At 44.1% G+C, this 27,441-nt stretch overlaps 1 protein-coding gene across 1 annotated transcript in view; it reads right to left on the bottom strand.

Annotated features, from left to right (window-relative positions):
• Gk5 (glycerol kinase 5) overlaps window positions 1-27,441 on the bottom strand; it is a 68,583-nt gene that overhangs the window by 9,875 nt on the left and 31,267 nt on the right. Inside the window, exons 7-12 of the mRNA XM_057768017.1 lie at window positions 21,870-21,931; window positions 21,629-21,702; window positions 21,364-21,424; window positions 18,813-18,939; window positions 16,212-16,316; window positions 1,239-1,333 (exon numbers count right to left, since the gene is read on the bottom strand). Of these exons, the coding sequence (XP_057624000.1) occupies window positions 1,239-1,333; window positions 16,212-16,316; window positions 18,813-18,939; window positions 21,364-21,424; window positions 21,629-21,702; window positions 21,870-21,931 (524 nt within the window). The remainder of the gene's footprint in view (window positions 1-1,238; window positions 1,334-16,211; window positions 16,317-18,812; window positions 18,940-21,363; window positions 21,425-21,628; window positions 21,703-21,869; window positions 21,932-27,441) is intronic.

Below are 27,441 nucleotides of genomic sequence, written 5' to 3'. Positions count from 1 at the left end.
TTTTTTTTTTTTTTTTTTTTTTTTTGGTTTTTCGAGACAGGGTTTCTCTGTGGCTTTGGAGCCTGTCCTGGAACTAGCTCTGTAGACCAGGCTGGTCTCGAACTCACAGAGATCCGCCTGCCTCTGCCTCCCAAGTGCTGGGATTAAAGGCGTGCGCCACCACCGCCCGGCTTGAACTTCCTTCTTACTCAGGTAATATTAATTCCTTCTCAGGTCTTTGATGGAGTTGAAAACTAAATAGTTATAATTATAGCTTTTCTAGTTATGATAAAAAGATAAATTAGATATATAAAATTTTAGACTCACCAAGACAGGATAATTATTTTTTCTAAATTTGTCAAATACAAATAAACTAAATATCGTAACTGTTATTCTTACTTAATAACTGTTTTATTGTATGCAGTGTTACTATGTTAAAATTCTAATTGATTGGAAAGAAAGGAGCTGGACGGTGGTGGCCCATGCCTTTAATCCCATCACTTGGAAGGCAAAGGCAGGCAGATCTCTGTGAGTTCGAGGCCAGCCTGGTCTACAAGAGCTAGTTCCAGGACAGGCTCCAAAGCCACAGAGAAACCCTGTCTCGAAAATCAAAAAAAAAGAAAAGAAAAGAAATGAAATGAAAGAAAGAAAGGAGGAAATGCTGTGGGATAACCCCTCTGTAAGCTGTGAATATATTTTATTACCATTGGTAAATAAAGAAGCTGATTTGGCCAATAGCCAGGCAGAATAAGAGTCAGGTGGGAAATCCAAGCAGAGATAAGGGAGAAGGGCAAAGTCAAGGAGATGCCAACAGTCACTGGGGAAGCAAGATGTGAGGTAACAATCCATGAGCCCCATGGTAAAATATAGACTAATAGAAATGGGTTGATTTAGTTGTAAGAGCTAGTTAATAATAAGCCTGAGCTAATAGGCCAAACAGTTCATAATTGATATTAAGTTTCTGAGTGATTATTTTAAAAGGGTCTCGGGACCAGGTAGGACAGAAAAAGCCCCTTTTACAGCCCAACAGCTCAGAAGTGCCTATTTATAACCCAACCTTAAGCCATATTAAATGTTCTATGACAAACTTGCTAACTTTTAGGTTTAGAGCTGAAAGTCGACAGCAGCTGAATTCTATCACTGCAGCCAAACCATCAGGGTCTTAGAGAATGCACTGCTTGCCTACAGAATCTGTGCTAACTCAGCATAGTTTCCTCATCCTAGAATGTACCTTTCATGTTAATTCTGTTAAAGAATACCTGTAATCCATTAAACGAGGGCACAAAATAAACCCCTTCTGAGTCTTCCAGGCTCAGGGCCATTTTTTCAGTCTCAGCGGCATCTGTGAAAAGATCTGCAAAAACAAACACAAGAACAACAACAAAACCCTAAAACAAAAGGAAGAGGGTGAGGGAAGGACAAACAGAATCAGGTTACACAACCAGCAGTTAGAGGGCCCCCACGAATTAGGACTAGAATGTAAAAGCTCTTCTTTAAAAGGATCAACACAAGATGCATTCTGCCTGACCTCTGTGCACTGTGCAAAGATTTCCAGCAAAGGTTTGGACAAGAGAGACTCCCCTACAGGTCCTTCAGGTAAGTTCTGTAGCAGCAGGCCTTATGTTTTTCATTAGGGATATTTGGGTAAAGGTAGGGAATCCATCCTATGGGTTGTTTTTGTTTGTTGCTTATTGTTGTCATTCAACATTATTCCTAACTGGGCAGGGTGCTGCAATCTCAGCATTTGGAAAGCTGAGGCAGAAGAACCTCAGGTTGAAGGCTAGCCTAAGATCCTGTCTCAAAACAACAAACCAAAGATTATTCTCCTTTGGCTGGCAATATAGCTCAGTGGTACAGCGAGTAGGTACGTCAGTGTGTTTAATATGCAGGAATTCTACGGCTTTGATTCTCAGTATACACACACATACACACATGCACACGCACATGCACACACACAAACTCAACAATAAAAGAAGATTCAGAGATAAGAGACAGCCCAGTTTTCTTGACATAGAAATCCTCTACCTATATAAGCTTTTTTCACTTGATCCAATGGGATCCACTTGATCAAGAATAAACACACCCAAGGAACCCTTGATCAAGTGGATCCCAGTGGATCAAGTGAAAAAAATTAATTTCATGAGTTCAATAAGGGAGCAATAATAGACTAAAGGTCACTCCTTTACAAACCAAACAAACAAAAGGAATCAAGCCTTAATTCATTCATTAAAGTTTGTACCGAAGTGTATGTCATATGGAGGAAAATGTTCAAATCTAGGAGACTGAAGCAGGAGGGCATCTTCAGTTATATATACTACATATCAAATTCAAAGCCAGACAGGGCTATAAGAAGTGGGAAGAAGAGAGAAAAGGAAAAGATACAAATAGCCAAGACTATACAGAGAAACCCTGTTTAAAAAAAGAAAAAAAGCACAAGATCAACAGCACTCTCTTGTCTAGTGCTGTGGACCAAAAGACAAAAGAGCCAGGGTCTTGTACACGGCAAGCTGCTGTGGAATAATCCTTCTGTACACGGTGACGATGGGTTGCTCTCATTTTTAATAAAAAGCTGATTCGCCAATGGCTAGGCAGGAACTCCAGGGCAGAGAGAACGCTGGAGAGAAGGGTGGAGTCAGAGGAGGTGCCATGAGATTCCAGGGCAGAGAGAATGCTGGAGAGAAGGGTGGAGTCAGAGGAGATGCCATGAGATTCCAGGGCAGAGAGACCGCTGGGGAGAAGGGTGGAGTCAGAGGAGATGCCATGAGATGCACAGTGAGCAGGATGGGAAACACGTACATGAAGTAAACAGAACTGAGGCAGCACACAGTGAATAGAAACTGGTGGATTTAAGATATAAGAGCAAGCGGAAAAACAAGCCTAAGCTATCAGCTGGGTATTTGTAAATATCAAGTCTCTGTGAGGTTATTTGGGGAGCAGCTGGAAGGACAGAAAAGTGGCCTACGGCAAGCAAGCTCTGTCTAAAGCCACATAGGGAACCCATACCTAGATGGAGACGAATCTCGTTTAACACCCTGCCTCTGAGAGCCACTCGTCACCACAGGTGTGTGTAGCTCACTCATTCTCACGCCACACAGAATTTCACTGTGAGATTCCGTAGCCCATAAATCCATTCCACAAGAATGTGGAGAGCTCCTGGTGTTTGGCCATGCTGCACAGTTGTGTGCAGTCTTTTTAGAGGAAGTGACAGACATTTTCTGTTTACCAATACCAATGAACGGAATGGCTAGTTAAAGGAGCCTCACATTTACAACTAGCTTTGGCAAGAATGTTGAACAACTATCTAAAGTGGTTGTATTAATTTAAGATTCCTCTCGGTTGGTTCAAGATTCCAGTGACTTCATCTGCTTCCCAGTCATTATTGTCAGCATTGCCAACTTTTCGTTTTAGCTATTTTGGTGGTTTCCATGACAGTTTGGGTCTCACTTCCCTGTTTACTATATCAAAGACTTCTCATTGGTCAGTTAGATATAAACCATGAACTTGATCCTCTGTGAACGAGGTAGCATTTTTTTTAAGTGTCTCATGTAGCCCAGGCTGCTGCCCTAAAACTTGATATGTAGCCAAGGATGGCCTTGAATGACTACTCATTCTGCTTCTGTGATTACAACCATGTGCCTTTTTTTTTTTTTTTTTTTTTTTTTTGAGATAATTCTAGTTCCTGGGCATCCATTGCTTCTTCTAGCCTCAAAGGGCACCAGGTACATATACGATGCACAGATGTATGTGCAAGTAAAACATGTACACAGATTAAATAAATAAATACATCTTTTTAAAGTTAGGAGAAGAAATTAAAACTTTTTTCTTCGTTGTTTTTTTTTTTTCTTTTTTTTTTTTTGGTTTTCAAGACACAGCTTCTCTATGTAGCTTTGTTTTTTTTTTTTGGTTTTTTTTTTTTTTTTTGGTTTTTTGAGACAGGGTTTCTCTGTGGCTTTGGAGCCTGTCCTGGAACTAGCTCTTGTAGACCAGGCTGGTCTCGAACTCACAGAGATTCACCTGCCTCTGCCTCCCAAGTGCTGGGATTAAAGGCGTGCGCCACCACCGCCCGGCTCTATGTAGCTTTGGAGCCTTTCCTGAAACTAGCTCTTGTAGACCAGGCTGGCCTCAAACTCAGAGATCCAACTGCCTCTGCCTCCCGAGTGCTGGGATTAAAGGTGTGTGCCCCACCACCACCTGGCTTAAAACCTTTTTTTTTTTTTTAAAGACAGGGTCTCACTATGCAACCATAGCTATTCTGTATGTTATCATTCATGATGCTGGTGACCCTAGGCTGCATGGGTGCCCTGCGGGGGGAGAGAGACAGACACGCCATGTGGAGAGAACTTGGATATAGTTTATTTGGGGGGGGTGGTATGAAGAGAGAGGGAAAGAGAAGAAAGAAGGGGAGAAGGGGAAGAAGTGGGGGAGAAGGGAGAGAGGCAGAAGCCACTTCTACAGAGAGAGAGAGAGTAAGAAAGCTGGCTGGAGAGGAGGAGGGAGATCCCCTTGCCTGGTGGGCAGGAGGGATTGGGAGTGGGCAGGACTTGTCTCTTAAAGGCACAGGGTACCCAGGTAGACCAGGCAAGATTTGAACTCACAGATACCCACCTGCCTCTGCTGGGATTAAAGGTGTGCACTGCTATGCCTGGCATAAAATTAAAAATATTCTTTGCTGGGCAGGTGGTGGCGCATACCTTTAATTCCAGCACTCAGAAGGCAGAGGCAGGTAGATCTCTGGGAGTTCAGGGACAGCCTGGTCTATAAGAGCTAGTTCAGGACAGGTTCCAAAGCTACAGAGGAAACCCAGTCTCGAAAAAATAAAAACAAAAATATATTTTTTAATAGTATGGCTTTCAGTGTACTGTCTTAATGGGATTCCTGAGTGTCCAAACAAGAGTCTCTGATTCTTACGCCTTCTCTTAGACTCTTTTTTCCTTCTGTTTGTCTTGTCCAATTCTAATATGTTGGTTTTTGTTTTATCTTATTATATTTTATTATTATCATTTAGATAACTGTTTGTTTTCTAATGAGAGACAGAAAGGGAATGGATCCAAGTAGGAAGGGAGGTGGGAAGGAACTGGAAAGTGGTAAGGGAGGGTGTTAGGTCTCTAACCTGGGACAAATAACTATCTGAGTACCTATTTAACATATCAAGGAGGACTCTGGCCCTGAGCTGCCCTCAGTCCTGACCTGTTACAAAGTTCTGGCTCCTCAGCACTTCCCACCCCACCCCCTACCTGAACTCTCCAGCCCCTACCCTTCACGGCCCCTTCCCCACTAACTGCTCTGCCCTATATAATCTCAGCCAGTTTGGCTGTGTGGTCTCCTGGCATTTTGGCCCATGACTCCTCTCTTGACCCTTTTCTCTTCTCTTCCTCCCTCTGTCTCTCTCTGTCTCTCTGTCTCTGTCTCTCTCTCCTCTCGTGGCCCAGTTCAGTCTAGATGCCCCTGGCCATGCTCTTCCTTTGATCTACAATAAACTTTCACTTCAACCCATACCTAGGAGTGGCCACGTCCTGGTTGTTTCAAGAGCACAGAAAAGGCTTCCTTTTTCTGTCTTCCTCTCCTTGCCTTGTAGTTGCAGAATGTGTTCAGCAGAGGGAGACTGAAACACACTACCTAGTCAGGACACCAGGGCGCAGCAGGCCAAACTGCCAGGGAGATCCCTGAAAGAAAGGCATTCAAGATCTTTTTTAAAGGCTTGACCTCCCTCTCCACACAGAGCTGCCCCTGAGAAGATCTGACCACAGAAAAAACCAGACTCACGGAGAACAAACCTCTAGGCTGAACACTGCCAAGACCTGCCGCCAGGTGGCACAAGTGAAAGACGGAGCCAAAGACAAAAAGAAAAGCGGAGCAAACATGAAGGACAATGGAAACATCCAAATGTACTTCCTAGAAGAACAACTTCAGGGGCTGCAGGGCTGGCTCAGTGGCTGGGAGCTCCTGTTGATCTTGCAGAGGGTGTTTGGCTGGAACCTCCAGCTCACTCCTGCTTGATCCGGAAAGCCCCATGCCTCTCTCTCCAAACCCCACCTTCTCAGAGAATCCCCAAGAAAGAAAAGGTGCCCAAAAGCCCAGCTTTGCTTTCTTGGCAGCTGTAGCAGCTCCTCCCCTGAAGTTGCTAGTAGCCCAAGACCCACCTAAAGCAGTCAGCTTTTGACTTGGGCACAAACCCAGGTTATGCTTACAGGGTATATAAGCTCCTGTAACTTCGCCAGCCCCAATCTCGGGGGCTGGAGGATCCATCAGGGAGTTGCTTTGCTCACATATACCCGTTCTTTTTCTTTTTCAATTCCGCTTGATCTGGCTTACCGCGTAGATGGAGAAACCTATTACTACATATAGAAAACCTATTACTAGGTGCAGCTCCCAGCTAATGGGATGGTTAGCGCCCATTCATAATTCCAGTTCTAAGGGGTCTGACAGCCTTTTCTGATCTCCATGGGGGCCAGGCAAACATTCATGAGCATAAAACAAATAAATAAAACATTAATTTAAAAAAGGAAAACTTTAAAATTTCAAAATTCCCTACAGGTTTTAAACAAGAGTCTCATAAATAGTATAACATCAGAAACACCTTAAAATTAATTAATTTTCTTTCTTGCAAAGGAAATAGACAATAAATCTAAGATGCCATAGACATTGAGATTATCAGAGGAAAAACTTCAAGGCAGCTATTATGGCCACTGTCTGAGAAATAGACTTGAAACAAAAGACAGAGAGTTCAGGAAAAAGGAAAAAAAAACAAAAACCAGAAGGGAGCTGGAGAAATGGATCAGCGGTTAAAATCACTGGCTGTTTTTGTGGGGACTCAGGTTTGATTCCCAGCATCCACATGGCACATCAGCTGTCTGTAACTTCAGCTCCTGGGGAATCTGGGGTCTTCTTCTGGCCTCTGAAGGCCCAAGCACATATGGTGCAAACATATACATAAAATCAAAATAAATCTTTAAAAAGTTCTCTTCTCCAATTAAAAAAGAAGAAGAGATGGAGACCAGCCAAACAAAGATATTTTAGAAATGAAAAATACAATAAAAATATGAGGTCACTGGATGGGCTCAGAAGATGGAGATGACAGAGGGAAAATCAGTAAAACAGGAGGCACAATGACAGATTATCTGAAAAAAGACTGAAGAAGCAAATGGGAAAAACATAGCTTCTAGGATCATGGAAAAATAAGAAGAAAGTAAGGGCCCTCTCATTTGAGTCACGGGAGGAGGATAAATATCAGAAGAACTATCCCTTGAGAAATAAAATTACAATAAAGTTTCACCAGTGAAAGAAAAAAAAAAAAACCCTGGAATTTAGGGGTTCTTGGAATCATGCACAAGGCCCTGGGTCAGATCCCCAGCACCCCCAAATCAAGAGCTATTGCTCAGCAGGGTTAGCAGTACAGGAGATGATCTCAGACCCACACAGCAAACGCCAGGAGGGAGTCTGAGGTTTACCACCAAGAAGGGCTGAGTGTTGAGGAAACAGATGTTTCCCTGGTTCAAACGCCACGGGGTCAACACATGAACTGAAACATAATGTGGTACCCCTTTAAGACAGAAGGCTTCTTCATGTTTAAAGATGGGGTCTCGGGCTAGAGACATTCCAGAGGTCCTGAGTTCAATTCCCAGCAACCACATGGTGACTCACAACCATCCATAATGAGATCTGGTGCCCTCTTCTGATGTGCAGGCATACATGCAGGCAGAACACTGTATATATAACAAATAAATAAAAGTGGCAGTGGTGGCACACACCTTTAAATGCAGCACTTGGGAGGCAGAGGTAGGCAGATCTCATTGAGTTTGAGGTCAGCTTGTTCTACAAAGTGAGTTCCAGGACAGCCAGGACTTTTCAGAGAAACCCTGTCTTGAAAAAACAAACAAACAAACAAACAAACAAATAAAGATGGGGTCTTGTGTAGCCTAAGCTGGTCTGTAACTCAATAAATACAGTCCAGGATGGTCCTCCTACCTTGACTTCCCTCTTAAGTGTCAGGATTATTGGTAGATGCTACCATGCTCTGCTAACGCATATCACTGTGGCTTTAACCCAAGGCCTTCCTACTAGGAAAATACTCTATTGTCCAACTACATCCCAAGCTTATACAATCGATATATAAATTCAAAATAATCAATAGATAACTCTACTCTGGGCACAATAGCGCACGTCAAGCATCTCAGTACCCAAGAGGCTGAGACGGAAAGAATATCAAAAGTCGGGCTACCGAGAGTGACCTACCTCAGGAAGGAGGAAGGAAGGAAACGGTGGGGGGTGGCGGGTACTCTAAGCAAACAAAAAGGAATCTCAGTAAATCCCACAGAAATATATGCTTAGACACACCATAACAGAGAAATACATGCTTAGACACACCATAACAGAGCTAAACGCCAAAAGCGAAGGGCAAAGGAAAAAGAAAACTGAGGGGCTAGGGATGTGGCTCAGCCGGCAGAGTGCTTGTCCAGCACTCACGAGCCCTGGACCCTAACCCTAGAACCACACCATCCGGGCGTGCTGGTGCAGGTTTGTAATCCAAGCATTTGGGAGATGGAGGCAGAGGATCAGAAGTTCATGGTCATCTTCCATCACCTAGGGATTCCAGGACAAACTAGTATACACGAGAGTTTGTCTCAAAAGACAAAAACCAAACCACAGCCAAGCTACATGTTAGGAAGAAACATTTCAGTGATGGTGGACTGGGCATTTCTCATCAGAAACTGTGAAGCCAAAAGGTAGAACAATGCCCCTTTTTCTTAATCTTTTATTTCTATTTATTTATTTTGCAGTACTGGGAACTAAGCCCAGGGTCTGGTGCATGCCAGGCAAGGGCTCTGCCGCTGAGCTACATTCCAGTCTAGAACAACATCATTTTTTTTTAAATTATTTATTTATTTATTATGAATACAATACTCTGCCTGCATGTGTACCTGCACCCCTGAAGAGGGCACCAGATCTCATTGTAGATGGTTGTGAGCCACCATGTGGTTGCTGGGAATTGAACTCAGGACCTCTAGAAGAAGAGTCAATGTTCTTAACTGCTGAGCCATCCATCTCTCCAGCCCCAAAAACATCTTTTAAATAATGAAAGAAAAAAGACTATTGTCCCCTTACAGTAAAACTAAACTTCAGAAAAACAACAACAACGATAAAACCAAAACCCCACAATCTCCAATGAAGGAGAATTAAGAACATTTGTTACTACTGACGTGTTAATTTTTTAAAATTAGGAGGGCCCAAGGTGGCTCAATGAGTAGGGGTGCTTGCGTGCAAGGCCAACAACGGGGAGACAGGGTGACAGAACAGAAGTCAGCACCTCTTAGTGGCCCTGCGTACAAGGCTCTGCTTTGGGGAACCACGGTAATGCTCCACATTTAGACAGTACAATCATCCAGGCATGCTAGTACATGACTGCAATCCCACTACTCAAGAGACTGAGGTGTAAGAACTGTGAGTTCAAGGCCAGGCTGGACTATACAGTCAATTCCAGGCCAGCCAATAGTAAATAAATAAAAAATAAACTAAATAAAAAGTTTTAAATTTTAATTACTCATTTATTTTCAGTCAGGGCCTCTGTGCTGGTTAGAATCACCTGAGAAGGGGTCCTTTAGTGTAAGAACAGCCTCCATTAGATTGGTCCCTAGGCTTGCCTGTGGTTCGGAATGACAGCCTCTATCAGTTTCTGTTGTATAAGCAAGTGTAGGAAGCCATGGGGAAGAAGCCAGTAAGCCGTCTTCCTCCCTGGTTCCTGACTTCCCTCAATGGTTGACTGTGATCTGAGTGTAAACCCAGTTAACCCTCAAGTTGGTTTCAGTCAGTGTTTGTTTGTTTGGTTTTGGTTTTTGAGACAGGGTTTCTCTGTGTAACAGGCTGTCCCAAACTCATTTTGTAGACCAGGCTGGCCTCGAACTCACAGAGATCCGCCTGCCTCTGCCTCCCGAGTGCTGGGATTAAAGGCGTGCGCCACCACTGCGCAGCTTTCGGTCGGTGTTTTATCACAGCAGCAGAAACCTAGCTAGGACAGTCTCACTGTGACCCAGATTGACCTAGAATTTACAGCAACCCTTCTTCTTCGCCGTCTCCAGTGCTGAGATTACAGCATACAAAAATCCCCTCCTTTAAGAGGCCGACTTTCTTTCTCTTGGGAAGGAGTCAGAGAACAGGGGCCATTACTTCAAGTAAACAGTGGGGTGTGTACTTATGAAGAAGTCTAATGAGGAGTGCTTGGGGCAGGCAGACGTGACCGGGACCAGCAATTAAAAGTGATCCTGCTAAGAAAGATGTCCCCAGACGCTTGTCAGCTGGGACAGTGGAGCTGAGAACTGCCACCAGTGTAGAAGAGACGCAGGGCATTCGGGCATGCTTTCCCGCTCTTCCTCCCGCGGTGGCCCTGGGTGCTCGGACCACTCCATGACCAAAGGCCTCCTCTACCTGACCACCAGCCTAACCACTTCTTGTTTGTTTGTTTTGTTCAAGACAGGCTTTCTCTGGAGCTTTGGAGCCTGTCCTGGAACTCATCTGTAGATCCAGCTGTCTCTGCCTCCCGAGTGCCGGGACTGAGGTTAAAGGCGCCCATGTGCCACCACCACCACCCGGCTGTGCCACCCATGCCTGGCCAGTTTAACCACTTTTAAAGACACCTTCTGACCCTCCCTGGAGAAAGTCCCCGCTCTGCTGCCGCTCCACTTAAAAGTTAGCACTGATACAGATGTATTGTAAATACATACGTATGTGTGTGTGCTAAGCTTAAAATTTTAGCAATCAATTAAACTCAGGGCCTTTAGCATGCTAGGCACTCTACCACTGTATGAAATCCTAGCCTATCTATTTCCTTATTTATCGTTTTCATAGACAGGGACTCACTGGGCAGCTTCTGTTTGTCTGTCCCGGTGCCCATTATGTGGCTCAGGGTAGCCTCAAATTAAAATACCCCTCCAGGGAGCTGACATAATGATTGGCCCATCACTCTTGTCTTACTTTACTGCTCTATTACCTAGGCTATCCCTGAAGAACTTCCGCTCAAGCAATCCTCCTGTCTCAGTAGCTATGCCTAAAGGTACATACCACTGCACCCACATCGGTATTTGTTTCTTAATTTCCACTTCATGTACGTCTTTCTTGGAGACTGGGACTTCCATGAGAGCAGAAGCGGCGCCCACACCATCCAGGATATAGTCCAGGCTCATCCCAACCACTCACCAACAAAGCTCACAGATGTGCCATGTTTGTAAGACTGAAATAATAAAGACAGGCGGAAGAAGGGAGGGCAATGGAGTGAGGCAGAAAGTCTAGAGAAGGGCTTGTGCAGAACTGTGGGAAGGAAGGAACAAACTTGAAATAAAGATAGATCACAGGGTCTCCATGTAGCCCAGAACCTGTGGTGCCGGTCCTGCTGAGGTTACAGGGATGTGTGTGTGTGTGTGCGCGCGCGCGCGTGACCACCTAGTTTGAAGAATGACTTAAAACAGCCTTTTCACCCGACTCTGAGTTTTCCCACTCATTTAAGGGTAGAAGGGCAGGAGGAGGCTGCAACAAAGATCCATGGCTTGTGTAGAGCCTGGGAGAACGGCAGGGCTACTAAGTCTGACAAGCTATTTTCCAGAATACAGTTTATGATTTTTTTCAATGTACTAATTAAAATTCTTGAGAGGAATACATCAAATAATGTTTACTTTTTTTTTTAAAGATTTATTTATTTATTATGTGTACAACATTCCTTCCATGTGTGCCTGAATGCCAGAAGGGGGCGCTGGGTCTCATTATAGATGGCTGTGAGCCACCATGTAGTTGCTGGGAATTGAACTCAGGACCTCTGGAAGAGCAGTCAGTGCTCTTAACCACTGAGCCATTTCTCCAGCCCTAATGTTTACTTTTTATGTGTATTTCAGACAACTGGAGCAGATATCAGTTACAGCCAGACTGAATTTGAAGGTAAATCTTAAACTGGCTGCCCTTTCCTCTAGCTGAAACAATTGTTTCATTTTGATGTTCAGAAAGGGCTTGTCTCCAATTTGAGCCACCTGCTGCCTCTCAAGGTCAGGGTCCTGGCTCCCCATAGAGGCTTTCTCCGTGTGTGGTGAGAATCCCCAGGCACAGCACCTGCCCCACCCCAGCTGACTAGCAAAGCTTCTGTAAAGAGCATGAGGTGTCACGGGGAACTTGGACTCCAACGAATGTGAAATTAAATAAATAGTCTAGGTTGTTCTTCCTCTCTCTGTAGGTAAAATTGAAAAGCATTAATTAAAAAGAGAAGAAATATGATATATATGATATATACATATCATATATATCATATATATTCATTCTGAGCTGGGTGGTGGCGGTGCACACCTTTAATCCTAGCACTCAGGAGGCAGAGGCAGGTGGATCTCTGTGAGTTCGAGGCCAGCCTGGTCTAAAAAGAGGGACAACCAGGGCTACATAGAGAAACCCTGCTTCAAAAATTAAAAAAAGAAAGAAAGAAAAGAAAAGAAAAGAAAAGGGAAGGAAGGAAGGAAGGAAGGAAGGAAGGAAGGAAGGAAGGAAGGAAGGAAGGAAGGAAGGAAGAGGGAGAGCGAACGGGGAGACATGGACGGGAGCGCATAGCTGGAATATCAGGGTTATAAGGAGAATGAGTAGCTGTGAGGAGGGAAGCCCATCAGCTAGTAAATTTTAGTGTAGAGGAGAAGGTGAGAGGGGATAGGATGCCATGGACTTTGACTGAGTTGTATAACAGGCACTTGTTCATACAGAGGGAGCCTGAAAGTCAGCTTGAGCTTTGGTATGCTAACGGGCACCACAGTTAGTCATTTTGTTCTTTTTTCCTTTTGGAATTTGGGGAAATGGAGTTTCCTTTGGACCTGACAATTTTTTACTTTATTTATTGGGGGGGGGGGGCACGAGTATGGGTACGATGCCGGTGTGGGGATCAAAGGACAATCTGTATGGTTCAGCTCTCTCCTCCCATCAGACAGGTTCTGGGACCTCACTGGGGTCATCAGACTTGTAGTCATTAAGGGCCTTTACCGGAGCCATACCACTGTAAACTCATGGCAGACTTCTGGGGTTTTAAAGACACAGCTCAAAGATGTTAAAAGCAATGCACTTAAGAACGGAGACTTCGGGTTACCTAGCTCTGAACTAAACTTTTCTTCCCTGGTAAGTAACTGTAAGTGAAGGTTAACTACGTAAAACAAAGAAGCCTCAGCAACTGCAAAATCCCAGCCTGACAGAGGAAGCAGACGACGTGACAAGACCATCTGCAGGCAGATAGGAACTCGGAGACTCTTGACAAGAGGTCAACCTGTAAAAGAACAGCTGCCTTGGCCTTGAGGTTGCAACAGATTTGCTGGTGGAACTTTCCACCCCCAAAGTTCCCTTTTCTGCCCTATAAAATCAAGCCCCTTGCTCGTCCCACAGAGGGACTGCTATCCTTAATGTCCTAATAATGACATCCCCTTCAGCTGGGGTCAGTCCTCCCCTGCTGTTATTTTTCAGTGGCCACAGGTAATCCAGGCAATCCTCATCTAACAGCAGCTTATGACTCAGGGTGCAGCTCACAGAGGGGGAGGGGACAGGCAGGAATGTAGTTCCTGGGTAAAGTGACTGCCTAGCATGTGGAAGACCTCGGGTCTGATCCTAGGGAAGGGGGAAAAAAGGGGGGAGTCACTTGGCATTGTCCTCTGAGAGTGTTTTCTGCCAACAGGATTGTTTTTTCCTTAATAAATCAGCTTATTCCAACCCTTCAAGTATAAAATCACAGACCACATCATACATCATGAAGGACAATCACTAGAAATAGTCTGGAATCGTCCCAGCTATTGGGTTTGTTGTTGTGTTGTTGTTAATTTGACACACATGTAAAAGTTACCTGGGAAAAGGAACCTCACTGAGAAAATAGCTCTGTTAGACTGCCTATTGGCCAGCATGTAGAGCATTTTCTAAGTTAATGACTGATGTGGGAGGGCACCTAGCAGTGCTACCCCCGGGCATGTGGTCCTGAGCTGTGTAAGAAATCAGGCGGAGGAAGCCAGGGGCAGCAAGCTAGTGGGCAGCATTCCTCTATGCTCTCTGCCTCAGTTCCTGCTCTGGCTTCCCTCGGTTGACTGTGACTTGGGATGTGTAAACCAAATCAACCCTTTCCTCCCACCTTGCTTTATTTCAGCAATAGAAAGCAGACTAAGACAGGTATATATTTCACATTTTGTACATGAAATATTGTTTATAATATACAGGCTGTTTGTTATTCATAATGGCCAAAAGGCAAAAGCAGAGATTGGCATGATAGTTCAGTGCCTTATGTTGTCAGAGAGGGCTGACTCCCCAGGGCCGGCAGATGGCTCAGTGCTGCTCAACTTAACAACCTATGTGGAGGAGAGAGAGACAGAGATGGGGAGAGAGACAGAGAGACAAAGACAGAGAAAGAGACAGGGAGACAGAGACAGGGAGACAGAGACAGAGAGACAGAAAGACAGAGACAAAGAGACAGAGATAGGGAGAGAAGCAGAGACAGAGAGACAGAAAGACAGAGACAAACAAAGAGACAGACAGAGACAGGGAGAGAGACAGAGACAGAAAGAGACAGAGTGAGACAGAGACAGGGAGAAAAAGAGACAAAGACAGACTGAGACAGAGAGAGTGGTCAAGCCCCACCTCCCTTGGATTGACCCCTGAGCTCCACCCTTTCCCATACATACACACACACACACACACACACACACACACACACACACTAAATAAAATGTAAGACTCTGTCTCAAAGGGGGGGGGAACCAGCCTGGCTACAGTGTAGCCACCCTGCTGACATCACTTAGTCCTGTAACAGAATGCCCAAGGATGGGCAGAAGAAAACTATGCTGCAGTTTTAGTGGCTGCCTGGATTTCTTTTTCTCCATGAGAAAGCTTAAAGGATCTCAGATACTAATAAATTATTTTATTAAGGATTGAACCTAAAAAAAAAAAACAAACTCAGTGGATAATAAATCTGTCAATGGGTACATATCTTTTAAATTTACTAAAATGTAGGTGATCTCTTAAAATAAAAATGGAAAACTAAAGATTCAAATAAATAAATAAATAAAATGTAAATTAAAAAATAAAATAGCTAGGTGTGGTGTGAATGCCTTTGATCCAAGAAGAGAGACAGGTAGATCTTTGAGCACTGGCGGCCAGGGTGCTCTACACGGGGAATCTCAGGCTAGCCAAAGCTGCATACTAAGAAAGACAAACAACACAGAAGGAGAGCTGACTCCTCCAAGTTCCTCCACTTACGCCATGGAGCACACACATGTAATAAAAATGCAATAAAAATTACTAAAGACCAAAAACAGCTGAAAAGGTCACCAGCAGATGACAGACAAACTATGATGTAGTCACACAGTGGAGTGCTCGTCATCAGTGAGGAGGAAGCATCGATATAAACTAAAACCTGAGTGGCCACGAAAACACCCTGTGGAAGATGCGTGCTGCAGAGCACAGAGTCCATGACTTGGCTATAAGATGTCCAGAGGAGCCGGGCGGTGGTGGCGCAAGCCTTTAATCCCAGCACTCGGGAGGCAGAGGCAGGCGGATCTCTGTGAGTTCGAGGCCAGCCTGGTCTACAAGAGCTAGTTCCAGGACAAGAACCAAAAGCTACGGAGAAACCCTGTCTCGAAAATCCAAAAAAAAAAAAAAAAAAGAAAAAAAGATGTCCAGAGGAAGCAAGTCCACAGAGGCAGAAGCAGACTATGGCAGCAGTTGCAAACCACAACGAGGATGATGAGGAGGAGCTAAGTGAGAGCCCCGCTAACTAGGGGAGACCTTAAGGAATCTATAATTAGGCTGTGAGTGTGTCTGCATTACTGTATCAAAATTCTTAAAGTTCCCGGACAGTGGTGGCACACGCCCTTAATTCCTGCACTCAGGAGGCAGAGGCAGGCAGATCTTGGTGAGTTTGAGGACAGCCTGGTCTACAGAGTGAGTTCCAGGACAGACAGGGCAACAGAGAAATCCCATCTTGAAAAATCAAAAAAATTAAATAAATAAAATAAAATAAAAAGCATGTATGATTATAGTCTTTTCTTTTTCTTTTCAATTCCTAGTGTTAATACCTAGTCTTTACCAGCCCAATATTTTAAAAATAATAATATTCTATATTTTCTACTAATACATGTTACTTTATTCTAATGTCTCATTTGAATGGTCCATTCTCTTTGCCTATTGGTCTAAAACCTGTGGCAACCTTGAATTCAAGTCCAGCCTGTGGATTCTGTCTAAAGGTGACTTACCTAATTTTTGAGCCCATATTATAGCGGTACCCGTGTCTCCTGCATTGCCTTCAGCTAAACATACAACTTCTTGTCCAATCTTCCATCCAATTAATGGATAAAAGCCTTAGAAAGCAAACAAGCAAATCAACAATGTAAGTCAAACAACAACTACATGACTCATGGCGGCACCAACCATAACTTACTAGTCTGGTAATACAAACAACCACAAAGTGCAAATCCCAGCCCTCACTAGGTGGGGTCTTAAGGTTTCTGGACTTTCAGCCTTGGTTTCTGCAAGTGAAAAGAGACTACAGGAGAGAGCTGCTGTAGGCATAAGCAGAGTTAACTCACAAAGGAACAAGCCCAATGGCCGGCATACAGTATTGTACAATGAATGTAAAGGGCGGGTTTCTGCTTTTCTTCTTTGTTTTGCTGTTGGATGCTGGTCTTGGTTTGGGGAGCTGGGAATTGAACCCAGGGCCTGGTGCATGCTGGGTAGATACTCGACCACTGAGCTATGTCCCTAACCCCTAGCCATTAGTTTTTGATAGCTACAAGTACATCCACATTTCTAGAAACACAGCAGGGAGTATTGTAATTGCAAACTAAAGGTTCCTAGAGAGAACCGTGCCGGAGCAGTAACTACACCGTGTGTGTCTACTTGTGGTCTCCAAGCAAAGCCCTAAGTCAGGACAGTGAAATGCAGTGACAAACTTTTCTAGCTTTGACCCCTGCCAGCTGGGGGAAAGGGACCAGGCTGTAGAGCGAAGGCAGGAAAAAAAAGTTAAGTGCATCTTTGACAATGCTGGGGATGGGGTGTAGCTTAGTTGTCCAAGTGCTTGCCTGGCCTGCACGAAGCCCTGGGTTCCATCTGAAATACCACATTAACCAGGCATGGTGGCAAAGCTAGAACCCTAGCATGGGGGAAGTGGGAGCAAGGGGATCAGTGATTCCGGGTCATCTCTATCTACATAGCAAGTTCAAGGCCAGGCTAGGCTATGCGAGACTCAGTCTCAAAAACTAAAAAAGGCCTTAATCGTGTTTTGATCACTAGATGGCAACGATCACCCCTGAAAGTTTCTAACGCATAAGTAAAAGAATATAGGGCTGGATCCCAAGGTGTACAACCCTTGCCTAGCATGTTAAAGCCTGTGTTTGATTCCCCAGCAGCCCACCAAAATAAATAAATAATTGAGAAAAAGACAGATTTAGACTACAATAGTAAAATTTAAACAAATGTAACATGTAATACAAATAAATATTTGGAAAGCTGACCAAAATAGCCTAATCCATCTAATTTTTTTATTAACATCTTTGGGGTTTTTGTTTTTTGAGACATTTTTCTATATCGCTTTGGCTGTCCTAGAACTTGCTCTGTAGACCAGTATAGTCTCAATCTCTGCAGTCCACCTGCCTCTGCCTCCCAAGTGCTGGCATTAAAGGCGTGCGCCACTGACACCTGGTGACATCTTTATTTTTAATGCTGCTAACTTAATTCTTTTAATTAATATAAAGGTAATGGGGATCAACTAACTCTAATAATAAAAATATATCAGAGAATATCTTTTTTTTTTTTTTTTTTTTTTTTTGGTTTTTCGAGACAGGGTTTCTCTGTGGTTTTGGAGCCTGTCCTGGAACTAGCTCTTGTAGACCAGGCTGGTCTCGAACTCACAGAGATCCGCCTGCCTCTGCCTCCCGAGTGCTGGGATTAAAGGCGTGCGCCACCACCGCCCGGCTATCAGAGAATATCTTTAACATAAAACAGAAAATTAGAGTCGGGGAATGGTGGTGCACACCTTTAATTTCAGCACTCTGGAGGCAGAGGCAGGCGGATCTCTATGAGTTCGAGGACAGCCTGGTCTACAGAATGAGTTCCAGGACAGCCAATGCTACACAAAGAAATCTTGTCTCAAAACACAAACAAACAAAAAAACCGGAAAAAAAAAAAAACCAACAACAAAAAAAGAGAAAGCAAACTGAGCAAGTCAGTAAGCAGCACTCTTCCATGGCCTCTGCATCAGCTCCTCCCTCCAGGTTCCAGCCCTGTTTCATTTCCTGTCCTGACTTCCCCTGACTTCCCTTCATTATAGACTGAGACATGGAACTGTGAGATGAAATAAACCCCTTCCTCCCCAAGTTGCTTTTGGTCATGGTATTTTATCACAGCAATAGAAACCCTAACTAAAACAAGTACTGATTATAAATAAATACATTAAGAGAAAATAAGAATATTCTAAAGCTTGTTATTTAAACAATGAATTTCTTTCTATAACTGTAGTTAGAACAGAGGTACAATACTACTAAGAGTACCATATATTCATTTGTTTGCCTTTGATATAGGACCTCAGTATGTAGCTGTCCAGGACCACAGCATATGTGGTCAGGACAGCATCCTACTTCATTGTTCCAAATGCTGGGACTAAAGTTGTGTCTATCTAGCCGAGAGTAGTGGTGCACGCCTTTAGTTCCAGCATTCAGGAAGCAGCGGGAGCCTGGTCTCTGAGGCCAGACTGGTCTACAGACCGAGTTTCAGGACAGTTAGGGGTGGGGGTCCTACATACATCACAAAGAAACACTATAATTTTTATCTTAGTAACAAGATATATCCTGATTATTTACCTCCAATAGCATGCTGAGGGCTGTTTCCTGTATTAATATCCAAAAATGTTCCGGTGCCCATGGTTAATTTCACGTCTCCTGTCTGGAAGCAGCACTCTCCAAACATGGCCGACTGCTGGTCACCAACCTGCCAAGGTTTGACAGTCAAATGCACACTCTACCAGCGCCTACTTACCAGCGTCCATCGCCCCTTACAGGACGCTCAGAGCCATACTTCCCTGCCTTTTTTTTTTTTTTTTGCCACTTACTTAGGACAACAGCTGCATAGTTCAGGGTTTCTCTGGGCAGCACTTCTGGCAGCTGACCAGTCTAAGGGTTTCTGGTGCCAATCTACTTCACGACTTTAATAAATATAATTTTAGAAATGTCAGTATAAAAATTATGCCGAAAAACTGCCTTTCTATTTTTACCTCAGAGGTTTCATTCACTTGTCAAGATAACTGATCTCACAAATTTGTCCTTTACCAAGGGTAACAGGTACAATAAAGTGTGGAGTCTTACACCACCCATGTCATAAACAGCTATTTCCTTTTCTTCCTTTGTTTTTTCAAGACAGGGTTTCTCTGTGTAGCCTTGGCTGTCCTGGAACTCCTTCTCTAGACCAGGCTGGCCTCTGACAATTCCGGGATCCACCTGACTCTGATTCCCAAGTGCTGAGATTAAAGGTGTGTGTCTCCACCACCTGGCCTAAAACTTCCCATTTCTTGTTTTAAAGTATTTAAATTTTGTTACCATGGCTACATGTAAGCATACATAAAGCTGCTTATTTGACTTCCTACAGTCCCGGAAATCGACTCTCAGGCCCCACACGTGCTCATGAGTTCTTGGAACTCTATTTTTATTCTTCTTAGAGACAGGCTGCCATGTTTACCAGGGTAGCCTACACCTCTTCTTGTGCCCCAGGCTCCGAGCAGCTAGGACTACTGGAGAGCGCTTGCCTTGTCTGCACACGGCCATGGTCACTAGTACCATACTAAACAAAGAAATAAAATAAAGCTAGGCGGTGGTGGCGCACGCCTTTAATCCCAGCACTTGGGAGGCAGAGGCAGGCGGATCTCTGTGAGTTCGAGACCAGCCTGGTCTACAGAGCTAGTTCCAGGACAGGCTCCAAAGCCACAGAGAAACCCTGTCTCGAAAAACCAAAAAAAAAATAATAATAAAATAAAAAAAAAGCCGGGCAGTGGTGGCGCACGCCTTTAATCCCAGCACTTGGGAGGCAGAGGCAGGCGGATCTCTGAGTTCGAGGCCAGCCTGGTCTACAAGAGCTAGTTCCGGGACAGGCACCAAAGCTACAGAGAAACCCTGCCTCGAAAAACTAAAAAAATAAAAAATAAAAAAAAATAAAATAAAATAAAAATAAAATAAATAAAAATAGGGCTGGCAAGATGGCTCATCAGATAAATGCATTTGCCACTAACCCTGACACCGGTTGAAAGGGAGAACTAACTCCTGGAAGTTGCCCTCTGATTTCTACATGCATGCCATGGTGTGGACACACAGACATACAGATACATGCATACAAAAATGTTCAAAAAATAAAAAATAAACCCTTTTTTAGGCTAAGCATAGTTGAACACACAATCCCAGCACCGGAGAGTCTGAAGGGAGCAATTTAAGTCAGAGGTAAGTCTGGACTAAATACAGAATCATGCCACTTACCCCCAAAAAATAAAACTAAAGTCACCTGAGCAGGGGAGCACATGCATGTAAGCCCAGCCACTTTGGAGACTAAGTGGTTTACACAGAATTTAATGCTAGCTCAGGCTACATAAACCCTGTTATTCATAAGTCAACAACTTCACTTTAAAAATCAAAGTAACCAAAGTGCCCCCCCCTTATTTTATTCATCTCAGCCATACCTTAATCTGTGAGTAAACCTATTCTCAGCAATTATTTTAGTTTTAGATGGGCATCTACCCAGGCAGTTGCACGCTAAGCCATCTGTGACCGCTGACTCCAACTTCCTCCTCTGATGTCAATTGCTTATTTACTGAGTTGGGCTGCTCGGATGAAATGTAAATAGCGGCCCCTCACTGGTTTTAAAACCACAGCATCAACAGAAGTAACATAGTCTTCAGAACACAGTATCTCTAGAAAATGTAACAGTTGGGACTGGCTACAGAGTCCTTCCACTGTAGAAGTCTGGCCAGTGGCCCTCCACCCAGAACACAAGGGATGCTTCTCATTCTATGCACAACCCTTTCAACTTAAAAGACACAAAAGAGCTCCTAGGCATAACGTCTGTTTCTTCTTCAGTGCCGATACTGAACGCAGGGCCTCACACATGGTGGCAAAAGCTCTGAGACCCCACTAAGGACAACAGGCTCTCGCTATGTAGCCCTGGCTGCCCTAGAATGTACTATATGGACCAGCCTTAAACTCACAAAGATCTTCCTTCCATGAGGCCGAGTACTGGGATTAAAGCCGTGAGCCACCACACCTGGCTCAGGCATTAGCTTTAGTCTACGGAAGACCTTGTGTTTCTCTTAAAGCTAGCTCCCAACCATTCAAACATATTCATTTAGTTTTCACCCCCATGTCTTCTACTTACCAAGGCAACCACTGGTATAGGCACACCAAATATCTCTTCATCCACCGATCCAAAATTATGGCTTCAAATAAGATTGATGAAAGAGTTAGTTGTTGCTCTGGATACAGTCATTCTAAAATCCAGCAAACTGCTTTTCACACAGGCTACAGAGTTACAGAGCTGATGCAGAAGCATCAAAAGAACAGAAAAAAAAATCCCTTTCCCCAGCAAAGCAAAAAGAATTCAAAGGCAGTTCTGTAGGTCTGTGTCTGGTACCCACACTTACTTTGTGTCCTTCACGGGAGGCAGGATGGAGAGCGGTAAGGAAACTATGGTGGCTATGAGCTTGCTCCAACACATCTGGGCATGAAAATATGGCGTCAAGATAGGCAAGCTTGAATGCATCAAACCTCTACCCACATTGCAAAAATCACATTGTATGCAACAAATTACAATCAGTTAAAAAAGAATCTAGTCTGAATTACAGAAAAAGCTGGTGATTCAAAAAAGAAGATAAAAGTCTTTACCCCAAATGGATCAAAAAATCCAGTTGTACTGGCATTTGAATAATCCGTGGCAAACGCAGAACCTAAATTTACATTAGAAATAGCACACTTATTATCAGGTAATAGAAGTTGTCTAACCTTGGTGTATAATCTAGACCGTTGTCTATCTTCAAATTCATCCTAAAATGAATGCTTGCAACATTCAAGTTTCCAGGAAAATTCCCACCAAATCTTTATGAACCTTTACAGTTTTTTATTTGAAATTTTTATTTAAAATTTTCAAAATTACAATGAGGTATGTGTAGCGTATATGTGTGTGTATCACGGCACACAAGTGCAAAGAAGAGGACAGTTCAGGAATCTGTTCTCCCTTTCCACCATGGGTCCCAGGGGTCAGATTTGGTCCTAGGGCTAGGCAGCAGACGTCTTCCTGCTGGGCCTTCTCACCAGCACCCCTCCCCCATCACATACCACTGTCTGCATATGGAGGTCAGGGGACAACTTTCTGGAGGCAGCTCTCTCTACTATGTGGGCTCTAGGGACTAGCTCAGGTCAACAAGCTTGGCAGGAGCCATCCTTACCAGTTAAGATATCTTACCAGCCCCTGAATGCTACAAAAGCAGTTTTATTAGATAAGACTTGAGGATCCTGAGTTTGAAGGGAAGAGGTATAAAGTGTTAACTGTGCCCCCAATCATATCCAAGTACAGTGTTACCCCTGCTTTGCTTATTTCTTTAAAATTTAAAGTTGTATTTACTTTGTGTGTATTAGTGTTTTGACTGCATGGATGTCCATGCACCACATGCACGCCTGGTGCCCCGGGAGTCAGAAGAGGACGCTGGGTCCCTGCAACTGGAGTTAGGCATGGTTGTGAGCCAACATGTGGGTCTCTGGCACTGAACAGCTGAGCCACCACTCGAGTCCCTTATTTTTTTTTAAGTTAGCACACATACAAATCAATGTTTTTCATCATGGCATTTTCATATATGTTACTACACTTTATTCTAATTTGTCTCTCCCCCATGCCCTATACCCTTTCTAACGTTTCCCTTCCTTCCCCTAGATAGACCTTTCCCTAGATAGACTGCTCTTTTGATCTGATGTCACACGCATTCCATCATCCTCTTTGTTCCTATCTCTGTCTCTGTGGCATGCTTAGAGTCCTCCAGTCACACACCTGAGTGGGAAAGTCAGGCCATAAGGCAATTCTCTTTTTGCTTGTTTTTTTTTTTTTTTTTTTTTTTTTTTTTTGGTTTTTTGAGACAGGGTTTCTCTGTGGCTTTGGAGCCTGTCCTGGAACAGGCTGGTTTCCACCGTGGCCGCACAGGCTCACCTTCCCAGCAGCAGCAGTGAATTCGGGCTCCTCTTCCCACATCCGTGCAGCATTTGCTGCTATTCATCTTCTTTGTTTTGTTTTTTATTTTATTTTGAGACAGGGTCTCTCTCTATTGGCTTGGATAGCCTGGAACTTGTTACACAGACAATCTTGAGCTCACAAAGATTTACTTGTCTCTGACAACTGGCTTTATTTATCCTCTTGACGATAGCCACTCTGATCAGGGCAAAATGGAATTCAAAGCCATTTCAATTTGTGTTTCCCTCAGGACTAAAAATACTGAACACTTTAAAAAGTAATTGTTGGGCATTTCTTTTTCTTCTTTAAGATGATTAGGGGGAGGTTGTGCTTAAATCTTACATTCTTTAAATATTCGGATATTAATCCCTGGTCTGATGTGTAAGTGGCAAAGATTTTTCCCACTATGTAAGATGTTTAAGTGAATATTTACTTGGCTGTGCAGAAGCTTTTCATTCCGAGCAATCTTATTCACCAATTATTGATATTATTCCAGGGCTAACAGAGTCCTTTTCAGAATATCCTACATTATGTTCTAAGACTTTTAGATTCATATCTGACATTAGAATCCTTTTTTTTTAAAAAAAAAAAAAGGCTTATTTTCTTTTTATCTCTGTGTGTGTGTGTGTGCGCGCGTGCACACATGCACACATAGATGAAGATGCCCACGAAGGCCAGAAAACAGCATGGGATCCCAGGAGCTGTTAGCCACCTGATATACAGAGAACCAAACTCAGGTCTTCTGGAAGAGCAATAGCAAATATTTTTAACCACTGAGCTATTTCTCCAGCCCCAAATAATCTGTGTGGTTTTTTTGTCTTGTTTTTTGTTTGTTTGTTTGTTTATTTTGAGACAAGGTTTCTCTATGTAGTTCTGGCTATGCTGGAGCTTGCTATGTAGACTGGGCTGGCCTCCAACTCACAGAAATCAGCCTGTCCCTGCTTCTTCTTCTTCTTTTTTTTTTTTGGTTTTTCGAGACAGGGTTTCTCTGTAGCTTTGGTGCCTGTCCTTAGAACTAGCTCTTGTAGACCAGACTGGCCTCGAATTCACAGAGATCAGCCTGCCTCTGCCTCCCAAGTGCTGGGATTAAAGGCGTGCGCCACCACTGCCCGGCTGTCCCTGCCTCTTGAGTGATCGGATTAAAGGCGTGTGCTCCACATCCAGCTACTTTGTGTTATTTGTATTTTTGTTTTAAGACAGTCTTACTGTGTACCCCTGGCTGGGCTGGTACTTGCTATGTAGACCAGGCTGGTCTTTTTTTTTTTTTTAATATTTATTTATTATGGATATAACATTCTGTTTGCATATATGCCTGCAGGCTAGAAGAGGACACCAGACCTCATTACAGATGGTTGTGAGCCACCATGTGGTTGCTGGGAATCGAACTTGGGTCCTTTGGAAGAGCACGCAATGCTCTTAACCGCTGAGCCATCTCTCCAGCCCTAGGCTGGTCTTGAACTTGAAAATCCACCTGCCTCTGAGTCCCAAGTTCAGGGACTATAGGAATGCAGCACCATATCCAGCTGGGATTGTTGACTTCTAACTCTGCGGAGAGCATCATTATGGGCTGAGGAGACGGCGCGATAAAGGAGCCTGCCACCAAGCATCTGGTCCCACATGGAGGTTGGAGAAAACTGACTCTGGCAGCGTGTCTTTTGGCTCCCACAGTGTGTTACCGCCATGTTCCTAGTTATTTCTCTAGTTGGCCACACTCATGTTCTTTCCTTTCTGTTCCGTCAGTATTAAGGTTTTTCTGGTTTACTGTGCTGGACAGGATGGATTCCTTCTTAGTTTCCCTCTGTTGATCAACTCCTCTCATAAAATTACTCCTTCCCTTATTCTTATGATAGACACTTTCTTTCTTCCTCGATGCATCTTCTGCGTTGCTGGCTTGCAAGGCAAGGTCGGCCTGAGTCTGGCTGCCTTGAACTGTCCTTGTTTCTCCATCATCTGTAAAAAGCAGCTTGGCAGGGCGCAGCACTCTTGGTTGGCGGTTTTCACTGTCGGGACTTGACAGCATTTTTCCATGCGGGATGTTGGTGGGTATCTACCACGGTTCTGATGGTTCTGCTTTTCTAAGTGAGTTTGGCATTTTCTCCTCACAGTTTTCGGGGTTCTCTGCTTTGTGTTTTGGCATTTTAACTGTACCATGAAAAGGTTCTTCTATGGTGCTACCTATGTGGGATTCTAAGTGCTCCTTCTATGGGACATCTATTTCTTTCCTTGATTTAGGAAATTCTCTGCTGTAATTTCATTGACTAGATCATGCCTTTTAGTGTTCATCTCTTCTACCTTGTGAATGTTTAGCTTTGGACTCCTGAAAACACCCCAGATATCTTGTACGTTGTGGTCATATTTGTTCATTTTTCCCCTTATTGGTGTCTGGATGTCACAGCTGATGAACTTTGCCCTCTGTCCCTTTTATTCTTTCTTCTAGTTAGTCAAGTCCATCGGTGAACTCCTCTGTAATTTTTATTTGATTCAGTGAGTTCTTCATTTCCAGCATTTCTATGCATTGTTTTCCAGACACTCCGTTTTCTCGCTGAACTCTTCCCCCACGTGGTTGTCCAGATGGCTGATTTTTCCATCTAATATGCTGGGCCTCGAATTCAATTCATCTGCTGGTTTGCATCCTCTTTCACGGTACCCATCATTCTTTACCAATAAACTTGACATGGTTACCTCACATTCTACCTCCTTCGCCGTCTCTAATGAAGTTGAGTCACTGAGAAGTTATGGTCTTTTGAAGGAGTTATGCTGGTTTAATATGGTGCTTGTGTTTCTGCATTGCAATTTGGGTGGACCCTCCAGTTATATCTGAGGATTTTCTTAGGGAACCAGCTCTCGAAGGCTCAATCCCCAGTATGACTCAGAGAAGGGAACACAGAGTGCGTGTGAAAATGGCCGCTGTTCCCCTACTCCTCAGGGAACAGCGGGGCCCAAGCTGTATGCAGCCACTGTCCATCTCTGTCTCTCCCCTCTTGGGCTTCCCTTCAATTCCTTTGTAGGTTTCCGAAGCTCTTTCTCTCTTTGGAATAAAGTCTATTTCCTCTTATTCTGATTTCACTGTCACACATGGGGGTGCTGCTTCTCACCCCCCACCTTACCTGGAAGTCTGATTTTATCTCTTGAATTAACACTTCCCCAGGTCTCAAACTGTGAAGTTTCATCAGTATTTTCAAACCATTTTCTTCTCCAGGAAAATGGAAATCAATCAATCTGGCTTTACTGCAACATGCAGGTACCAGTGTGCCGAATAGCAGAACGCTGGGAGCAGGTAACGCACACAGGTACCAGTGTACCGAATAGCAGAACGCTGGGAGCAGGTAACGCACACAGGTACCAGTGTACCGAACAGCAGAACGCTGGGGGCAGGTAACGCATGCAGGTACCAGTGTGCCGAATAGCAGAACGCTGGGGGCAGGTAACGCATGCAGGTACCAGTGTGCAGAATAGCAGAATGCTGGGGGCAGGTAACGCACGCAGGTACCAGTGTGCAGAATAGCAGAACGCTGGGGCACGCACGCAGGTACCAGTGTGCCGAATAGCAGAACGCTGGGGACAGGTAACGCACGCAGTTACCAGTGTGCCGAACAGCAGAATGTCGGGTATGGAAAGAAAAACCATGGTGTGATGGAGGTGGGTCTTGTATTAATCTGTTGCTTTCATTGGTTAATTAATAAAGAAACTGCCTAGGCCCTTTTGATAGGCCAACCCTTAGGTGGGTGGAGTAAACAGAACAAAATGCTGGAAAAAAGAAGCCGAGTCAATGAGTCGCCATGATTCTCTCACTCCAGACAGATGCAGGTTAAGATCTTTCCTGGTAAGCCAGCTCGTGGTGCTACACAAAATATTAGAAATGGGTTAGATCAATATGTAAGAGCTAGCCAATAAGAGGCTGGAACTAATGGGCTAGGCAGTGTTTAAAAGAATACAGTTTCCGTGTAATTATTTTGGGGCATAAGCCATGCGGGCGGCCGGGTGCTGGGGACGCAGCCCCGCCGCTCATATTACTACAATGGTGTAAGTAATTTCTACTCTCCTTTAAGCAAATCTGGCTCCTTAGTCTTTTTTCTTTTTTGGGGGGGGGGGTGTATTTTTGAGACAGGGTTTCTCTGTGTAACGGCTCTGGCTGTCCTGGTACTTGCTCTGTAGACCAGGCTGTCCCTGAACTCACAGAGATCCGCCTGCCTCTGGCTCCTGAGTGCTGGGACTAAAGGCTGCGCCACCACTGCCCGG

Source organism: Chionomys nivalis, chromosome 4 (assembly GCF_950005125.1).
Source record: "Chionomys nivalis chromosome 4, mChiNiv1.1, whole genome shotgun sequence".
Taxonomy (NCBI): Eukaryota; Metazoa; Chordata; class Mammalia; order Rodentia; family Cricetidae; genus Chionomys; species Chionomys nivalis.
This window is presented reverse-complemented; position numbering and strand designations above follow the sequence as displayed.